Genomic DNA, 12,241 nt, shown 5'->3' with positions numbered 1-12,241 from the left:
AAACAAGTAAACCCTAGGTCCCCCCAACCTGACTACTTCAGAGATCTAAAGCACAGCTTTGGTGGTTGAAACAAGAGGAGCTGAGTGACCATACAGATGTCTGTGAACCTGACTTCATCTCTGATCCCTCTGAGCACCTGGTGAGTGGGTGTCCCACTATTTCAGGAACCGAGGCTATGATCTCAGTTCCCCTTGTTTCAATACTTGTCCCCGCTAAGAGCTTTTCACTGGTTTCTGCCATGAGGCACCCTTCAGCACTGCTCTAGGGACAGTGGGAACATCTCAGACAAGGTCCCACCTAATTTTCCTTCCCTAGCTCCGCATAGCCCTTCTTGTGGATCAAGTGGCCTACATTTTACCTAACATAGCTTGTGCTCTCTTGGGACTGGATCTGCAAATGCTCAAGTCTTAAAGATGCTCGTGCTCTCTTACTACATGTTACCAAAAAGAAAACATTGTTGTATCTTATGTGATTTTTAATGTGATTAATAGTGATTTAGTTTTCAAAGAAGCAAATAACTACAGAACAAGAAGAAAAGCTTATTGCTGGGATGGTCTCTGATGGCTTCTGTTCACAGTAGACTACATAGGAAGGACACGGACTACATAGGAAGGACACGGATATCACGGTGTCTTCATTATTATAGAATCAGAGCAAAATGACTCCTCAGAAAACAGCAATCATGAATTTCATGACAGATACGGCATGTTTAGAATGAATCCGTCAGTACTTGAACCTTTTTTTTTTTTTTTAATAAAATGAAAACCCATGTCTTTTAGAAAGAAGTATGAGAAGGAATGCCCACAGATGCATCCTGCTGTTGGGAATGCATCTCTCCAAAATTCGATGTACAAAGGTTGTCACATTTAACTTTCAACAGTTTTGACTTTCTTTTTGCACTCCCGGTTTAGGAACACAGATTTTGACATTTTTCAGGAATTATTTGAAATTTCATTCAGTTTGAACAACAAATAACAAGTATTCTTTGATGTGGGCAGAAAAAAATTTGTCTTTTTCAACCAAATTATAAAACATAATCGTCAGTAAAGTGCATTTCATATAAAAGTACCAATTAGGAGAGTAATTTAAAGTGCAATACATAAGGTACTTTAACTAGTGCAAAGGTGCTAAATATATATATATGATATGTGCCATGTCCAAATAAAGCAGGATTTTATCTTCCCCTAAGCCAGAGAGAATAAGAGATTCATACTTCCCCACTTTAATCCTTTGTGGGTATGTGTACTTGGGGTGTGTGTGTGTGTGTGTGTGTGTGCGTGCGCGTGCGCGCTCCTGTCTATGTTTATAACTGCCTAATGATCTGGGCAAATGCCTGAAACTGGTTTCCTAGAATCTGAAACCTTTAAACACTGAAATAAGTACACCATCTCCACTTCAAAGTAGCATTAGGCTTGTAACAACGGTTGAGCGATTTCAGCCTGCATGTTTGGTAAGGCAGGTATTTGACTGCGAAGTAAATGTTTAATGAAAATTACAAAAAATACAATCACCAAAATGCTGCCGAGAGACACCCCTAGGAAATAAGCATAGGGCTCCTCACGCTTGTCTTCTCCGGGCTCCAGGCTGCCATGGACGAGCGTGGGACTCGGTGCGCGAGGACGTGCTCCCGGGCTTGCTGAGCTGAGCAGATCCCGGACACTCTCGAGCGATCCGTTGTGCGGCATGCCTGTGACGTTGAGGAGGTGGCAGAGCAGAGGGTACAGATCTGTGGAGTTCATGGCTTCCTTCGTGAAATTCTTCCTGAAGGCAGGACCGTGGGCTAAAAATATCGGATGCATGTCTGCTAGTGCATTATCGTAACCGTGGTTGCCTACTGGAAAGGTAACACGAATGAATACGTTAGCCCACTGGAGGGCATTAAAAACGAAAATAACTGTTGTACTGTCCAATTCTGAACTTAAATGCAAAGTTTAACTCATTGATCTTTTAAAAGAAAATAATCTTTTAGGAACAATCTCTGCTGCTGTCAACATCATCATTCACTTTAGAAAATGAAAAGTCAAAGTGATGACACATCTTTCTCGCAGGCGAAGCGACCTGGAACAGCAGAGGAGGAGGGGTAACGAGCAAAGCTGAGCCAAGTCAGAGGAAAATGAAAGTGATTTTTTCTTTACTTTTTTTTTTTTGGTGGCAGGTAAGCTAATATTCACTACTTGTTAGGTATCTACTTTGTTCCAATTATGTTTTAAAGATGAAGGGATAAAGGTGCTCTTAGTCATAAAGACAGTAAATTCATCATTACCAACAAAAGGGGACACACAATTAATAAAGAAAACAAAAGACACCCCAAAAATCAAACCCCTAGTGACAGCTATAATCCACTACGGATAAATAAAGGTCAGGACTTTTGGGTAAAATCTTGATACTGGTGGTTCAGATCAAAATACAATTTAGCACTGTGTGCTTGTGCGGCTACAAATAAAGTAAAAGCTTTAGAAGTCTTCTGATTTATCAAGAGATATAAAATTGAAGCATGAAAACATTTTATTTTATTATTATTATTTTTTAAGTAGGCTCCATGCCCAGCATGGAGCCCAATGTGGGGCTTGAACTCACGACCCTGTGATCAAGACCCAAGCTGAGATCAAGAGTCGGACGCTTAACTTACTGAGCCACCCGGACGCCCTACAGGGAACATATTTTGAGAACCACTGCTTTCAGACATCAGGACTTCATTCTCTTGTGGAACTCAGGTTGAGAAGGAATATACTGGCCAACACTTAATTATTTGTGGAAGAAATAATTGTTTCATGTATTTATTTGTTGAAGAAATAATCATGTTGAACATAACATAAATAGGAGCATTATTAGGGCTTTCTATCAAAAATAGGTCTGACCCATCTATTGTGTAATTGTAGTTCACCACACCAAAATTTCAAGAGAGCCCCTCAGATTTACATTAACTGTAAAAGTACAAATCTCAGAGATAGCAGTCCTTTTTTGAGCAACCCCTCTACCATAAGAGCTATCTGCACAGTACATGAGAATCTGAACATATAAAAGCAGCAGTTCTTCTCATGGCCAAAGAAATTTTTTTGAAAGAAATTATTGTTAAGATTGTATTTATTTGACAGAGAGAGAGAGAAAGAGAAAGTGAGAGAGAGCACAAGTGGGGGGAGGGGTAAAGGGAGAGGGAGAAGCAGGCTCCCCGTGGAACAGGCAGCCCGACGCAGGACTCGATCCCAGGACCCTGGGACCGTGATCTGAGCCGAAGGCAGATGCTTCACCGAATGAGCCACCCAGGCACCCCCAAAAGATTATTTTTTAAAGGCTTCCTTAAAACAGCTCCCCTGGTGTGCATAAATACTGGCTTATAGATCATTCTCTGTGTGTAAAACCTGTGTTAAGAGCCAGAAACCAGGCACCCGTATCTGCCACTGTGACTCCCACGTGTACCACGAATGCCATGGTCAGGCAACCGCTTTTCTTTTTGTCAATAAATACGATAGGAACCCAATTCTACCTCCGGGGACATTTCTGTACATCTCCTAGATATATCACGGACCAAGGCTGAAGAAAGCATCCCTGTGTAGTTTCGATACAATGTGGTTCCTTCATTATCCCAGTAACAGAGGAGAAACAAGTCCCCGGGGAGCTGATCAGTCATCGCGTTAACATCTACGTCCACCAACAAAGGCGCAGGCGTGCAAGGTAGTCCACCAGATGGCAGCTCATATGGGGAAAGTGCTAAGAGCTGAGAAGCACCCACGGGATGATGGCAAGGGATTAGGAACAGCTCCTTGGTCCCCCCGATGGCTGGAGGGACAGAAGGGAGGAGGTGGTGTGACCAGAGCCCAAAGGCCAGGACTGCCCAGTAGGAGCTGAGGCTGTAGAGAGAGGAGTTGTCCAGAGGGAGCTGGGATCACAGAGGAAATGAAGTCAACATGAGCGACATCGCCTAAGACAGAGAACGTGTGGGGCAAATACCCTGGCTTCTTCCCAACTCCTGCCTCCCAAACTCCTGCGGGTGTCTTCTACGATTTTGGCCACATCTAACCAGAAACCAGTTGGCAAAGGAGACTGGGAAATTTAGTCTGTAGAAGTCAGTCCCCGGCAATACAAAGCGGGGAGTTAAAGAGCAAATAGGCACATGACGGGCCCATTAAAGATGAGTAAAATCCTGTGGATGGCTTTTCCATTTGACTACCTTGTTAGAAGCTATGTAAGAGAAAAATTACACGTTAAGGATGGCAGAAAGCCCCTTCTTTTGCATGTTTGAACTTCAAATGGGATGTCCAATATATTTAAGATTAATCCGGTGGAAATATCTCCAAAATTTTATCACTAGGTATTAGAAAAATACAGTTTGATATATGATCCTCCATGCCATTTGCACTTCTTTTTTGCAGTGTTTCCAAGGGTTAAAACAAAGGTGGCCTGTATCTGGTAGAGCCAGAAGGGCATAGGAAACTAGAAAGCTAACAACTGCAAATAAAAATAGAGATTACATTATGAAAGTAGAACATAAAACAGATGCAGAAAATCATTCCATTTGTAAATTTCCAATTAGGTTTTTCTCAGGAACATGGTGGCTATAATTAGCCATTGAGGTCACTCTGCATGTCTTTGGTCTGATGACTTCCAGAGAAATGAATGTTTAGGGACTTACCTCTTTTTAAAGTCCCAAGGATCTGTGATTTGCTATTATTGTAGGACGCCAGTTAAGTTATTTGATTCGTAAATACACTGCTGCATTATTACCCACAGCATCCACTCCAACAAACAACAAGCAGAATGGGAAGAAACGGTGCGATATACTCACACAGAAAGTTATCTGACTTATTCTGTAGAATATACCACCCTTCGTCAGCCACGGCGATGATGGGTTGAATTCGATGGTTGTACTTATAATGCCATCTTTCTGGAATCTCTTCTCTTTTGTAAACAGTAAGATTAGGATGGGCATGAGCTAGGGCTGCATAGACTTCGTCCAATTTACCTCAAAGAGGAAGGATACGGAGAGGCACTCAGAACCAGGCATTCACTGTTACAATCAGAGAAACCACCCAGGCAACAGAGGCCAATGAATATGTCTTCCTGAGGTAAACCACCAGCGGGCAGAACATAGGGAAATACAGCCAGATACTTGAAGACTCTTATCCCCTTGAGGAAAGAATCTTGAGGGGGAAACAGAAATGATTCATCTTCTGCGGGACGTAAATTCACTTTACAGAACTGAGAGGACATTATATAGAACTAGAAATCTCTAATGTAAAGACTTAACTACACACACACACACACACACACACACCCAATTGGCTGCACTAAGTAAAATGTTTACTCAAATGAAACGAAGGCTAAGTTCTGATAGTTAGGAGCACAGAGAGAGAATGTCTGACTGGAGGGTGAGGCAGCACTTGAGAAAAGGGCAGACCAGAACACAGCTTCTGAAACGGAAGAGTTCTTTAACACCCTGGAGGTGTGGCAGAAGTACTCCCTGTAACTGCAAATGCAGCGTCTTTAATCCTTTTCTTGTTTTTCAAATCCATTTGTTGGGGCTTCCTCCCTGCCTCGCAACACCCCAACACAGGACACATTCCAATTTTATAAGGAAAATTGAAGAGTTAATGTGATTTCCTCAAACAACAAAAGACTTGTTATTTGTTAAATTTGTTAAAATTTTAAAAGTTTGTTAAAAAGTTTGTGTGCAGATGCACATGTATATTTTAACATTCGCTGTTTCATATGATCCTCTTGATTCCCTTGTGAGGGATATAAGGCAATCTGTTCTCTCATTTGATATCTAGATTAACTCTAGATGGTGATAAAACAGAAGTCAGAAGTCTGAGTCTTGCTCTGCACTTCCTTTGTGATCTGGGGAGGTTAAACTTGAGCTAGTTCACCTGTCTTTAAAACAGAAGTAACACTTAGGTGACAACACTTATGAGGCTTTGAGGAAAGGTTTGTAAGAAGTTCAATGTATTGTTATGACTTCCTCGATTTATAATCAGGGAAAAGAAATCTTCAGCTTGACCCATGCTTTCTCCTTCCTCTACTGCACTGCTTCCCTAATAAGCAGGTCCCACAAAAGGATCCATAGTAGGCTAAATTTAGAGCTTCCATAAAATCACTGTAATTGCATGCAAATTCTGTATGTCTCTTTCCATCTCAATTTTTCTGAGAAAGGAGGCTATAGCTTTCATCATCTTTGGTGGTTCCAAGATGGTTAAATCCATCTGCCATAAATACAGAGAGAACATCAATTTCAAAATTCTTGGGAAAAGTGAAAAATTACATGCTGAGAAAAGAGATTTTGTCTTTTCAGAGTCTAAGGATTAAACCCTAGACTATTACCATGACACAGGCAAGTATATTTTGAAGATACAAAAACAAAAATTCTCCATTCAGTTGCACTGGGCACATCCAGCCCCAGCCCCAGATCACCACTCAGTCAGACTTACCTTCTTTTGGCAAGATGGCCGCTACTGGAGATTGGTCAATCAGGATATAGTGGTCTTTATCCAGATACTGATCAAGTTCTATTATCCTTTCCTCAGAACACTGGGTCATTCCGTGATCACTTGTGATGATTAGGTTCAGAATGTTCCACAACTTGGCCTTTTTCAGCATTTGTATGAGATATCCCAACTTGTTGTCAATATCCGAAATGACAGGCCCCATGAGCGGACTCTCAGGTCCCAAGTGGTGGCCCATATCATCAGGGTCTTCCCAATAAAGAAGACCAAGACTTACGGGCTCTTTTGATGTAAACCATTCAATAATCTTGGCAACTCTATCTTCAAATGACACAGACTCATTGTAAGGCATGTAGTGAGTAGGAAAGCTATTATGTATTTTTACATCAGCTCCAGGCCACATGGCTGCACCACTAGAATGTCCTGCCCTCTGATTTGTGATCCATATTGGCGTCGCTTCTTCCCAAAACTCAGAATCATAAATAGTCATGTTATCCAAGGAGAAAGATTTATTCAGAATAGGATCAAACATGTCATTTGCAACAATCCCATGATTCTCTGCAAAGAGGCCAGTTACCAAAGTATAATGGTTAGGATAGGTCTTTGTGATAAAAATATTAGTAACTTGCTTCACATGAACACCATACTTCATAACATAATGAAAATGGGGTGTTGGCACTCTGTATAAGTAATCCCAACGGAATCCATCAAATGAAACAAGTAGAACCTTTTGCTGGTCTGGTTGGAGAGAAAATGTAACTGAGAATATTAGTGCAGCAAGTACGAAGGACCCCCAGAGGAGTTTTGAAGTCATTTTCAAAGTATTTGATCAGTTCAGTGTAAGACAATCTGTATAAAAAAACACACAGAAGTCAATGGCAATATCTTTTTTTTTTTGGTATACCTTACCCAAAACTGACAGTGATGGTACTTAGTAATCCCAGTCATATAATAAATCACAGCCTGGAAGAATTATGTTGCTCCATCTTAAACAAAAGACCTGGGGCTTCCTGTATAATAAAGCTAAGAAATTTAGTTGCATTTTAGAAACTGTTACTTTCCAAGAATTTATCAAAACATTTCTCAAAGTAATTATTTAAGTAAACTCGCCAAATATCATTTTAAAATATAATTTACTTTTGAGAAAAACAAAAACTTTTCAGAAACTTTTGCAGGGGACCCAGACTTCTGACTTCTGGCCAGTAAAGTTTATATAGTCAAATTAATATCTATGAATGTATTTATCATTATGGTTAGACCAACTACAGGAACCTAGAAACAAGGAAGTACCATTAGCAAATCCAATAATAATGTTTAAAAATATATATATATATTTCTATTTTTCAAAGCCAAAGCCTTATGTTTGGTTCATCATGGTTAGGGATATTATTCAAGAAAGAAAATAGATGAACTTGGTTTTTTGAAGTGACATAAAATTTGTGATACTCAAATATACTTGTGAAATGTAAACTGCATTCATTTATTTCATAATTAAAGCATAGCCTTCTTTAAACTAAAACAGTTTCTGTATGAACAGAAACATAATTCTGCAATTTGGTGTTGACTTTCTGAAAGCTAAAATTCGTCCATATTTCATCTTAGTGATATGTGTGGAAAAGGCACTTGCCGGGATTAGACTCCCTTTGGATCAAGGTTGTTGGTTGGTTCGTTTTCTTTAAATCTGCATATACATCTAAAAAGCTTTTATTCTATTCAAGAAAGCTAACAAAAGGCAATAGGGATAAACAACACGTAGGTAAATTTTGTGAGCTCTCATTGGGCTTGCAAATCAAGCAAGTATTTTTGGTTCTCTCCTTTTCTTGTCCATTCTTGCATGAAGGTATTTGTAAGCCCACCAAAACTTGGATCTATCCACACTTCTGTGCCAAGAAGTCTCTTGAATTCAGCTTTTGACACCTTGCTAATTTGAATATGCTGAAGATATTTCAAACCTCAAAAACAGATCCTGTCTTGCCTCACTTGCTATATTATAGGTATAGGTAAATAAAAACTGCTTGGCGTGCTTGCTTTGCTTTCAGATACAGTGATTTTTAACTATGATTTCACCATACCTAGAACATTACTTAAACTGAAATTGCGTTAGGTATTGGTCTCCAGACAATGGTTCAAAAATTAAATTTAAAAACTATTTTTCAAATGGCAATAATGTTTCCAATTCTGGAAGGAACATTTAAAAATCAGTTCCAATAAGGAACTCCAACTATATTTACTAACATCTGGCTGAGGATGCTGTCTCCTCTCCCTTTTCCCTTCTCCTTCACCTTCCTAACACAAGGTAGGAAAGCTGTTATGAAACAAATATAATTTAAGGCTAAAAAAAAAAATCAACTACATGAAACACCTGATTTTCCTCTAAGTAAATTAAACTGATAAGAACAGATACTACACGTGATCTTAGCCAAAAGGCCGAGAATCCCTCCTCTAAGTAAATTAATTCAGCAACTGTGGTAAGCAGGAAAGAACTCATTTCCTGGACAAAAGAAAATAAACAAAGGCTAAGTGTTGTCTACAGCTTAGGAATGTTTGGTAAGAAGAATCAATATTATCACATCGATGACATAAAGCAATAAAGAGAGAGATGGGGGTGGGGATGAAAGAAATAGCAGATTTCGTTCTTTTCTGCTGCACAAACTGCTGCACAGTGCAGTGGAATCCCTAGTTCTGGGTCCAGATTTCACCGGGCTGCTTTCCAGTTTCTCCACCCCTCCAATCCTTCCCCCACAGGCAGCCTTGGAAATTGAGGGAAGGGGCGCCAAGAAGCGCGGAGAAAGGGCAAGTGAAGGAGGAGTCGGTGTGTTTAGAGAGAACGATGTAGTGCCCCATCTTTCCCCCTGGGATTCCAACCTAGTCACTGGGCAGGGTCGGGGCGTTGAATACGTTCGCAATTCGCAGACCTCCCGCCCACCGAGGCCGGCAGGTGTCCCCACGTGGGCTGTGTGCGTGTGCAGAGGAAAGGGGGGGGGGTCTGAGGGGACAACAGGAGCCGTGTGGGTCCCCAGGAGGGAAGCAGCCCACTCCCCTGGACTCTTACCCTCGCAGCGATCCGGACGGTCCGCATGAGCTTGGGACAAGAGGACGGAGGGTCAGGAGGGGGGGTCCCTCACGCAGACCCGGGGGCAATAGCGGGGAGGTAGCAGAAGCCAGGATCGCCCGTTGAACTTGCAGCGGCTCACCTGCACGCAGCCTCGGCGCGGAGCACCTGACCAGCACCGCCTCCCGGCCGCAGGTCCCGCCTCTTGCCTCCTATTGGCTGGGGTAGGACGGTGCCCTCCGCTGGACCTGCCCAACCAAAGCCGGGCTCTAGGAGTCGCTGCACCCCCTGCCAATCAGCGGGCCCGGCGGGGCGGGCGCTGCCTGCGTCTGGAGGGTGGAGGGGGCACAGCCTGCGGGAGCAGAGGATCGCCGGGAGGCCCCAGGGGTCGCGGAGGCCAACATGGCCGCTGCTGGGTCTTCGCTGAGGTCCCCTGTCTGCCTGGTCACACATCCTCCTGCGGTGTGGCCTTTTCTTGCCGGGCAGTTACGTTGTCGTCGGCGATGTAGAACGATTATAAAGCCCTACCCCAGTGGTTTGTCAACACTCACTGTTGTGGTTGAAAGTACTTTTATTTTCTTATCTGATCTCTCAAGGTTTTTTTGTTACTCTGTTTTTTTCTTATCAAAAATTGGTGACCCCATACCCTGGACTTTGCTCTGAGGAACATTTGAACGCCCCAGAAAGTCGACGGGACAATGACATTTTAACTCTTTATTAGCTGGTATGACCTGCTTTACCTCAGAAAAATCTGATTTCGAAGGGTTTAATTTGGTCAGTTCTGCAGCCCCAATGTTGCAGGTTTTTGCAACATAAGCACCAGGTTTTTGCAGTGTAAGGTCTCAGTGGTACCTGAAACCGCTCGAAATCAACCACGCCAGGTTCAGGAGTGGGTTAATCTGCCCAGGGGTGGAGGCTGACCAGCTACTCTGATGGTTTCATCCAGACTGGAGACTCGGCTTCTAGCTTTGTTTCCAAACACACAGTCAGACTACAAACATCAGGTCTCATTTCCTCTCTCAGGAAGTCTTCTGGTTTGTTAGGGGCCCTGTTTGTGTGTGGGCAAGGGCATGGTTTGTCAATTTGATCTCAACTATATTTACCATAAGTTGTAACAATGACCTTGAGCTTGCTGGAAGGGTCCCCAGGCCTAATTCTGACCACCCTGCAATGGAAAATAATATGTGCCTGGCTGTCACAATCTAAGTTTAAACATCTAGTTAGCCCATAAAATAGAGCAAAGCCAGTGGCTGCGGTTCCTCCCTGGAGCTCCTGCCCCCCAGCTCCCTGTCTAGTGTACTGGAACTGTAAAATGAATAGACATCCTTGCTGATATTTAAACAAGGCAAACATTTTGGTCATTTTTTTTCTCTTTCCCTCAACTTCTTGTGGAAGGACAGCCCCTACCCCAATCGCTCCCTTCTGATTGCATCGAACATCCCAAAGGGCATCTGGGCACTCTTCCATGACCTTTTATTTGTAGTAACCTGAATTTATGGTTCTCCACAGGTGGGGTGGGGATTAGAGAGGCTGGTTTCTGTTTTTAGCCAGACCCAGCGACAGTGAAGTTGTACAGTTTGTTCCAAGTTCCTTAAGCCCTGTGCTTTGAAGTTGCCCAAGCTTGGAACGGGGTGGTCCAATATTATAAGCCCTTGTCTCCGCCCCCCCCTCACTGCCCCAACCAATAGGCCAACCCTGTGTTTTCCCAGACACTCAAAGAACAGTGCATGCTGACTAATGAGCAGGGGGAGTGAAGACCAGACTTTTATCTGGGTCACTGAACGATTTTGGACTCTGTTCAGGTGATGACACTTGGCCTTACTCTGCAAACTTTTTATGGAATGCGTGATTGTGTTCACCAGCTACCCCAGTGATGTAGGCATGGTACAGCTGTTCCCTACGGCACACGATACGGAAAATGACTCAGGAGGAGCTCAGCGAGGGCCAGAGACTCTTCCCAGATCTCCATATGACAACATGTGGTGTTCGACTGATAGGCTTGTTGTATATCTCATGTCAGTAATGGGGGGAAAACAATCGGGCTTGAATAGTATAAATAGAGGAATGATTGTAAAAAAAAAAGGGAATTCCTGCTTACATCTGTACCAGGTCTCCTGCCCTGTTGTCTCAACTTCTGTCCTGTTGTAACAACTACTTAGGACATCATGGTGGCATAAGCCGGAACCTGTTACTGACTGTTATTGATGGACTATTCCTTTATTTTATGTTATTGAGTTAAGGTAATCATCTTCAAGCTAGTAATATGTTTGTGAGTAATGGAGTACGAGAAGAATCAACTTCTTTCATGAGTTTTGGAGTGCGAAGGGGGTCCCTCTGCCTACCTAAGGAAGTCTGATAGGGGTTTGAGGGCTGGATTATTTTCTTCCTCAGGAGCTGGAAGAGGCTTGTGTGAAAGCTGAAATGTGAAGTGTACTTTATGAAGAAAATAGCCAAGACTGGCTCTGCCACAGAAGTTTTGTTTTCAAAACTAGTGTCTGTCCCATGGCAGGGGAAATGAACAAATTATTTTGCAATGCCTGTAAGGTTGCGATACGTTATACCACAAAAACTACCAAACTAAAACAAAGTCTATCTCATGATCCTTTATAGACCAGTCTGCAAAATGTGGGTCTCACATATTCAATAGCCATAGGTTAGGAACCGTTGGGACTCTGGTTCTGGACTGACCTTGATTCTTGATAAAAAGTAGGTCTTCACTAATTTGGACTTACTAACAGAAGTTCAGCCTGA

At 42.5% G+C, this 12,241-nt stretch overlaps 1 protein-coding gene and 1 non-coding gene across 3 annotated transcripts; both read right to left on the bottom strand.

The window, feature by feature from the left end:
* Positions 1-1,083: 1,083 nt before the first annotated feature.
* On the bottom strand, positions 1,084-9,647 carry ENPP5 (ectonucleotide pyrophosphatase/phosphodiesterase family member 5). 2 transcript variants are annotated; one of them, XM_021692090.2, is made up of 4 exons: positions 9,491-9,647; positions 6,424-7,287; positions 4,785-4,961; positions 1,084-1,835 (listed from the first exon to the last, which is right to left on the bottom strand). In XM_021692090.2, the coding sequence occupies exons 2-4, from the start codon at positions 7,250-7,252 to the stop codon at positions 1,408-1,410; spliced, it is 1,434 nt and encodes a 477-aa protein (XP_021547765.1). In that variant the 5' UTR covers positions 7,253-7,287; positions 9,491-9,647; the 3' UTR covers positions 1,084-1,407. The 2 variants fall into 2 exon arrangements, 1 of the variants encoding a protein (XP_021547765.1); XR_002480425.1 differs by lacking the exons at positions 6,424-7,287; positions 9,491-9,647 and having other exon boundaries at positions 1,803-1,832; positions 4,785-4,854.
* LOC123325655 lies at positions 8,685-8,877 on the bottom strand. Its single transcript, XR_006540582.1, has one exon. It is a non-coding gene; the product is annotated as a U2 spliceosomal RNA (small nuclear RNA).
* Positions 9,648-12,241: the final 2,594 nt, after the last annotated feature.

The sequence above is a fragment of the Neomonachus schauinslandi genome, chromosome 8 (genome assembly GCF_002201575.2).
Source record: "Neomonachus schauinslandi chromosome 8, ASM220157v2, whole genome shotgun sequence".
Lineage (NCBI taxonomy): Eukaryota > Metazoa > Chordata > Mammalia > Carnivora > Phocidae > Neomonachus > Neomonachus schauinslandi.
Note: the sequence above shows the minus strand (reverse complement) of the source record. Positions and strands in the feature narration are given on the sequence as shown.